Genomic DNA, 8,009 nt, shown 5'->3' with positions numbered 1-8,009 from the left:
TCAACTGTTACACGCCTAAACATTTTCACTGCTTACTTCATAATTACAATACATTTTCTTGAGATACTTACCTGTTAAAATAATATTATTTGCTTAAGGCTATAATTACCTGTTATAGAATAACTCAGAGAAGAATAGTGAATGTCCTTGTATGGAGGCATTGATGGCTCCATGTTAGAATTCTATCCTTCTATGGTTTTACTTCCCGGCCAGTGTGCCTTCTGTTCAGGCCCATTCCCCTCTCAGTGGAGGCTATTGTGTTGCCGGGATGCCCAGCAAGTTTGAGTGGAGCTTCCATACTAAGATGGTCTAGAAAGACATGCCTAGTGACCTACTTATGAAAACCCGATGGATGACAACGGTCCAATTGATTCATAACTGATCCTGGAAATGGTGCAGGACCAGTGTGTCATGATAATATACAGGAGGTCGCTAAGAGTTGGGAGCAACTCGATAGCAGCTAATAACAACAAGAAACTGAGGATATCAGTGGTTGAAGTGTGGTCAATGGACTGGATATCCTGGTAATATCAAGGAATTGTTGGTGGTAGACTATGAGAAGGAGGAAATGAGAAACTATAGGATGAGAATATAGATAAACTTGGTAAAGAGGAAAACAATTCATATTTTTAAATCTTTATTTGTCCATCTTGTGTTTTATAACGTTTATTCTACTGATATGCATTATACTTATTTCCTTTTTTTAAAATTTTTGCCCCCACCCCCTACATTACACTTATTTCACAATGACAATAGAATAATTATAAATTAAGATACATGATCCCTGATTACAAGTATTTTTATTGTGCAGTGTCTGAGTGAATTGGCATAATCAGCCATCACTGATGTCAACAAGTAGATAGTCAGCATTTTTATTACCAAATGTGAATTCAGAGATTTGTAGAGGCAAATTCCATTATTATCTATTATGCCATTTATTCAGAAGTAAAGAGGTATGTTGTGTGATTACAAAAGAGATTTTGGTGTTGTGGGATATTCGTGTGCTGGGAAAATCAACATGTCAGACAGATACCTATATTAACAATCATGCTTTACTAGGAATAATTGTGTATATGTCTTAAATACTTATACAAATCATCAAAAACTCCAGACACTAACAAAATGAGTTAAAATATGCCTATTTAACCACTTGAATTATATTTTTCAATGTTCAGAAGCAGGATTATTAAAATTGTAGATTACTAAATTAAATTTTAATTAAATTCATAGTGCGGGTGAAGATCTTTATTACTGTTCCTTCTGTTGATTTTGAAAGATTTATAGTTGCTAAACTCACTGTATTAAGTAAAATTAGTGTTAATATTTTTAACTAATTAAAGATCTACCTAATGGTTAGAGCTGCTAAGTTGCTTTAAATAACATATTTGGTCACTGGTTCAATATCATTTCATTTACCCAATGAAATTTGACCTTGAGGGAAGCCTCTGAGTCTTGATTTCAGAACACATGATTTCAGCAGGACATTTTTGTTTTTTAATTGAAAATTTCTGAGATGCTTCCCACTCAACTCTCTTGGTAGAGGACCTGGAAACTCAATCTATTGAGGAACCAGGAGCTGGCATCTTTACATTTTCCACTTATTTTCCAAATACCAGCTTAGCTTTGTCTCCTTCCCATTTTCCTCCCTTCTGGATTTTCATTTATCTCTTTCTCCTCTTCCTGCTCTTCTTTTACTAACTCAACATCAGGCCACTAGCCCCTTCCCCCTATTTCTTCTTTATCTTCTTGGGTGTTTTCTTCCTTCTGTAGGCTTGGGTCCATATCCCTATCTGTTAAGCTTTGATTTTTACAGGCAATGTGTTCTTACTGGGTCTAGTGGTTCTTTGTTCAGACAATTGTGGATGGCATGAGTAAAACATGTATGAATCTGTCTATGTAGTGATCTACAGACACAAGGCGGACAAACAGCTCACAAATGAAGCATGTGATTATCAAGTTCAAAAAGGCATGGTCTCCTTTGGTATAAGCCTCCTGAGTTCAAGATGTAACACCAGTAAATCCTTCGCTGTCTCCTGTTGCTTGGCCTCCCTGTGAACTAAAAGCATTAACCATGAAGAACAACATAAAAAGTATATTATAAATATATACATAACAACATGTGCTAATTCATTTCCCACATGTATAGTTTAATGATATCGATTACACCAAATGCTGTGCAACCCTCGGCAATAGATTATGAATAGTCTTTCTTATCTTTAATAGCAGGAGATGGGTTCTTATTCTCAGTCTTTATTTCAAGGCATGTATGAACTAAAGAGGAATTAAGATAAAAGTCTCATTAAGATGAATGAGAATCTCAGACTGTCTTGCGGATGAAAGTATGACTTTCTTCAGAACTTCTTACTGATTTACCAAGTGACTGCCTGTAGTCACAATGACTCTCTTGTTTCTTTCAGAAGGCCAATAGATCTGGCTTTCATTGTTCATGTAGTGCCTACCTGTCACTCTGCCAGATCAAGTACCACCCTGCAAGGGAGGGGCTGGTTAAAGACAGGTATCCGAGAAACATGGAGGTTTGGTCTTTGGCCCAAGGCCACATAATTCTAAGGCAAGAAGTTGAATGACAAGTGATTGTATTGTGTTTCCTTCATAAGGCACCTTCAAAATGTATACATCGATCTCTCAATCCCTGTTACCTCCATTTCATTCTCTCACTAATGAAGAAGCACTTTTAAGGCCACTTTCCCCCTGAATTTCTCCATCCCCAAGACCTTGAACTTGGAGCACTTCTTTTCAGGCTGCCTCGTTGTCTTTCTCCACTCTGGCTTTTTCTCAGTGCATGAACCTGCTTCACATCTTCATTTAACCCCCTTGACTGTTGTTATTCTAGAAAAATCCATTCCTGCCCTTTCCTGCTTCCTTTACTTCTCTGATACACCAGGAAGGCTTGCTATTGTTCACCTCCACTCTGCACACTCTCTGTAGTTTGACCTCACCTATCCGTTCTGCCTGGAATATTCTTTTTACCTTCTCTCCCTTCCACATCGGCTTTCTATAACCTTTAATCAATCCTCCATCCCCACTCTCTCCTCAAACTACTGCCTTCTCCTCAATACTCTTCCCGGTTCCCTCAAAAAGCCATGTGGAGTCCCTTTCTCTTCCATATTCTCAACCTTTGATTTGTACATCAACTATGAGGAGGCTTCAAACATTCTGTGTCAAAATGACACCATCTTTTAATTCCATTTTCCCACCAACTTTTTGAAGTGCCTTGTGTAGTACTTCTAGAATCTTGCGTGACATGCAACTCCGTTCCATGTATAGCTTTCTTTCTAGCCAATAATTATAACTTAGCTCAATGCTGTGGGCTAGTGCAGAGTGTGGAACAAAAATTTTACAATGGAAAGAATGTTAAAGTTATTCTAATTTGACTCCCTAATTTTACTAGGAAGGGCACTGAAGACTTTTTCTTTCTTTTTTGTTCAGGAGGCAAAGCAAACTGATGGAAGGAGACAGAAATTGTTTCTCCTTCTGCTGCCACCGTATGTTTGAAATGAACTTGTATGTCAATAAAGATTCCGAGTCCACTTCAGTTTGACTTCCTCTTTTGTCTTGCCATATTTAGAAATTTGGAAGGATATTTTTTGTTTGTTCATTTTTAAAGAAGCATACTATATATATATGCAGCCCATTTCAACAAGTGAGATCAGTAACAATATCCCATTAAATCCCTATATGTGTGGTTCTCTTTCTTTTATTTTTCCCACCATCCTCCCTCTCTCCTTCCTCACTGTCTTCTCCCATCCCTCTTCCTTCTCCCCTCCCCCTCCTTGTAGTCATCAAATCTTATCCTTTTTAGAAATTTTATTAGTTGGGATTTAATACAGATTTCAATCATGTCAAGTAGAATTGCACAATTATCACCACAGAAAAAAACACATTTCTTTCTCTTTGTTTTTCCTTATAGTTATGGTGTTATTAAATATTTATCTTTGTAAGATCAACCAAGTTGACTAAGCAAAGCGCTCTCTCATTTTGTCCCATCTTGCAATGTTTTATAGGTTGTCACTGTTCTTTATCACTGTACAATATTCTGTGTGTAAATGTACCAGGGTTGTTTGTTCTTCCATGACGAACATCTTGTGAATACAATTGTGTGTGCGTGCTTGGCAGTGTACCAGGTACAAAAGATACACAAAGTATAGTCTCTCCTTTTAAGAATCTCACAGTCTAGATGGAGAGGGTCTATATTAGTACAATACATTGCAATGGAATACTTCTCTGTGGAATAAGTAAATGAAGGTATAAAGAAATAGCAGTGCATGGTCAAGGGATTTATTATCTCATAATAATAGTACAAAGAGTTTTGGTGACATAGTGCTTAAGGCATGTAGCTGATAACTAGAAAGTTGGCTGTTCAAAGCCATCAGCTGCTTTATGAGAGGAAGATGAGGCTGCCACTTCCATAAATATGGACGGCCTTGGGAACCCTATAGAGTAGTTCTGTTCCATCCTATAGGGTTGCTATGAGTTGTAATCAAGTCAGCAGCTGTGGGTTTGGGATGAGGAGAGTAACAATAATATGATTGTTTCCACATGGACATGGGTACAGATAAGAGCTCCCAACACAGGGAATCCAGAACAGATAAACCCCTCAGGACTAATAAGGGGAGTAGCGATACTAGGAGGGTAAGGGAAGGGGTTGGGGAAGGACACGGACAGCATAAAAGTGGATGAAAGGAGACAGTGGTCAGTGTAAGACATGGAAAAAAAGAATTTATAAATTATCAAGGGGACATGGAGGAGGAAAGGTGAGAAAGGGAGGGGGGGAATGAGGAGCTGATGCCACGGGCTCAAGTAGAAAGAAGATGTTTTGAAAAAGATGATGACAACATATGTACAGATGTGTTTCACACAATAGGTATATGTATGGAGTGTGATAAGAGCTGTAAGAGCTCTCAATAAAATAAAACTTAAACAAAAGGAGAGCATGGAAATAGGTTTTATCACTCAGTTAATAAAATCATGTCCCAGCTGTAGAGGCTATCGCAAATCAGATGTGTGCCTGCTAAACTGATCTCTTCCAAACACCAAGACAGTGGACTACTGAAAACGGAGATGTGATGTTTTCCATCTTACTCTATGCATTTTAGTTTTCCTCCCTGCAGTGCTTGCTGCTCCTTTCTTCGTGTGCCCAGAATTTACCTCTGAACACTTGCTGGCAGCCTGAAGCAATTTTCACTGTGCTGGATAATTGTTCACCTCAGAAGCGCCAAGATGCCATGGTTTTTGGGTTGAACACAACACTTCGTTCATTTTATTTACTTGTTTTTAAATTTGAAATTCATTCTTGTAAGTTTAACCAGCTGATGACCGATTGAGTCTGACGCCTGGTGACCTCATGTGGGCCAGAGCAGACCTGGGCTCCGCAAGCGTTTTAATGGTCAACATTTGGAGAAGTCAACAGCCAGGCCTTTCTTCCAAGGACTCCACCCTCTCATGTTTCAGTTAACAGGCTATCATATTAAGTATTTGCACCTCCCAGGGACTCCTCTTGCAGTGTCAGCTTCACTCGTTCTCCCTTAAGTTACATCCTCTGACAGCAATAATACCTGCTTAATCCGGGTGCCAAATAAAAGGTTACAGACACATCATTCAGGTGTGGCTCAGACAGACAGGCAGCCTTACCTGTGAGATTCCAGGTCTGCTCTATCCACAGTGCATCAGGAAGGCCCTCCAGTTGGGCGGCATGAGAGGGAGTTTTATTTGAAAATGGTTCCAAAACCTGTCAGAGAGATGCAGCAGGGAATGTGTTTTTTGGAAACGCCCAGGCCTGTCCCTTTGCCAGAATCTCTCTGGTGCCTAGTACTCAGCTATCCTCAGAGATCAAGTTTCTCTGCTGCATTCTGATTTCTCTGCTGCATTCTGATGCTTGTGTGGCTTAGCATTTTCAGGCTGTTGAACACGATCCCTTTCAAAGCTGGCAGGGGTGCCTTGTTTTTATTTTAGCATAATCTGTCTCACTTTGAGACATTCTCATGCATGAATACCTAGATGGGATGCTGCATACAAACACATTAAGATGTGGTGTCTGCGTGTGGGTGCAGGGGCAGGGGCAGGGGCATGGCTCTTGCCTGCCTTATTGATGGGAGGGAGAACAGTCTTCCTGGGGAGCGATCAGCCGGAGTGCCTCAAAAGCCTCTAACTGCCTTGGACGCAGTGGACCCAGCATCACAACTCTAAAGAATTGATCAAAAAAAACAAAGAAAAAGAATTGACCCCAAGGAAAAAACATGGATTTCCTTAGGAAGACACACCTAGCAAATAATTGTTTTGAATAGAGAAAAGTTAGAAACCAAGTTCAACCAAGCGTTGGGTAATTAATGTATATACAACAAACAAACCCATTGACACCCAGTGGCTTGTGACTCATAGTAACTCTCTAGGGCTGAGTAGAATTGCCCCCTTTGGGTTTCCCAGGCAATAAATCTGTACAGGAGCAGCCTCATCTTTCTTCCATGGATATGTTAATGAATTTTGAACCACCAAACATCTGGTTAGCAGCCTCATGCTTAGTCCACTGTCCCTAGAAGATTGTCATTGAGTGGGTCTAACTCATAGCAACCTTGTGTACAACAAAACAAAACCACCCATTCCATGTGGAAAATAACCATAATATATCGTTCAATAAACATACTCAACTCACTGTAAGAGTTGATTCCAACTCACAGCGACCCAATAGAACAGAGTAGAACTGCCCCAGTGGATTTCCAAGACTATAAATCTTTATGGGAACAGCAAGCCTCGTCTTTCTCCTATGGAGCAGCTGGTGGGTTTTAACTTCTGACCTTGAGGTATCCCACTTCTGACCAACAGGTATCCCACTACACAACCAGGACTCCTTTTAATAAACACATAGGTACAAAAATATGTACAGTAATACCCAGTTTTATAAAAAGTCTAAGGGTATATGTGTGTGAACAGATAAAGTTTAACTAGACATTAAAGTATACATTTCTCTATCTGGTTGATGGGATTGTTTTGTGGCTTCCTTTATTTTTCAATTAAAAAACATTTCCTCAAAATTTTGAGTGTGTTTATATTATTTCTGTGACCAGAAAAATGACTGCTTGACTTATAGAGCCAAAGAGAAGCAACAAAGATTAGTTGAGCTGTGGCTGCTCACAGCATTTATGTAGGACCCTCTTACATTGATGACACAATAGTCTCTAACATCAGTGTCTGAGAAGTTCCCGAAACAACAACTCAACTCTCTGCCGTTAAGTCCATGCTGACTCAGGGCGACTCTATAGAAGTTCCCAAGATGGAATCGATTGCTTTGGATAAAGGATCTCCAGGATCCACTTATCTCCATAGTTGCTACATTCCTTTCTTTTCAGAACAAAGATCTAGGTAGGTGTGCTGTTGAAAAAAGACCAAAACATAGAGTGTTTTAAAACCCTTAGAAGGTTTGAGGTTAATTTGTGTGATACTTAAAGAGATGGGGGAAAGGAGGGAAACATCGATGAAAGAAAGTAAGCCCAAGGAGAAAGCTATGGGACCCACAGTTCCAGGGAGACTTGGGGGGAGGAGGAGACGGGAGGAAGGGAGTGGTGAGCAAACAATGCCATGGATAGGGGAACAACTAGGGAATTAAAATCAATGGCAAGGAGGGTGTAAGGACCCTGGTGGTGTTGGAGCAACAGTAATCTAGCTGAGAGGAATTACTGAGAGGCAAATGAAGGGTGAGCATGAGATTATGGCAAGAGGAACATAAAAGGAAACAGAGGAAAGATCTAGGAGGCAAAACCATTGAAGGAGGTAGAAACATAAGTGTGTCCATATGTAAATATATTAATGCAAACAAATAGAGGCATTAGCCTATGTACATATTTTAATATGGCAATACATTGAGGAAGCGGATGGACTTTGGGCCTCTGCTCGAGCCCTATCTCAACATAAGAAGAACACTTTGTTCTAACAACCTGGCATTCTGTGATGCTCACCCTCCTGGCACGATCACTGAAGATAAAATGGGTGCATAAGCA

The 8,009-nt window shown here is 39.8% G+C and overlaps 1 protein-coding gene across 1 annotated transcript in view; it reads right to left on the bottom strand.

The window, feature by feature from the left end:
• Positions 1-911: 911 nt before the first annotated feature.
• LOC101653591 (cytidine monophosphate-N-acetylneuraminic acid hydroxylase) overlaps positions 912-8,009 on the bottom strand; it is a 134,045-nt gene continuing 126,947 nt past the window's right edge. The window contains exons 12-13 of the mRNA XM_013007206.2: positions 5,650-5,746; positions 912-2,056 (exon numbers count right to left, since the gene is read on the bottom strand). Of these exons, the coding sequence (XP_012862660.2) occupies positions 5,671-5,746 (76 nt within the window). The 3' untranslated portion in view covers positions 912-2,056; positions 5,650-5,670. The remainder of the gene's footprint in view (positions 2,057-5,649; positions 5,747-8,009) is intronic.

The sequence above is a fragment of the Echinops telfairi genome, unplaced genomic scaffold, assembly GCF_000313985.2.
Source record: "Echinops telfairi isolate 266 unplaced genomic scaffold, ASM31398v2 ScPeMD7_5868;HRSCAF=6743_0, whole genome shotgun sequence".
Lineage (NCBI taxonomy): Eukaryota > Metazoa > Chordata > Mammalia > Afrosoricida > Tenrecidae > Echinops > Echinops telfairi.
The sequence above is the reverse complement of the archived record's forward strand: the minus strand, read 5'-3'. Positions and strand labels throughout refer to the sequence as shown.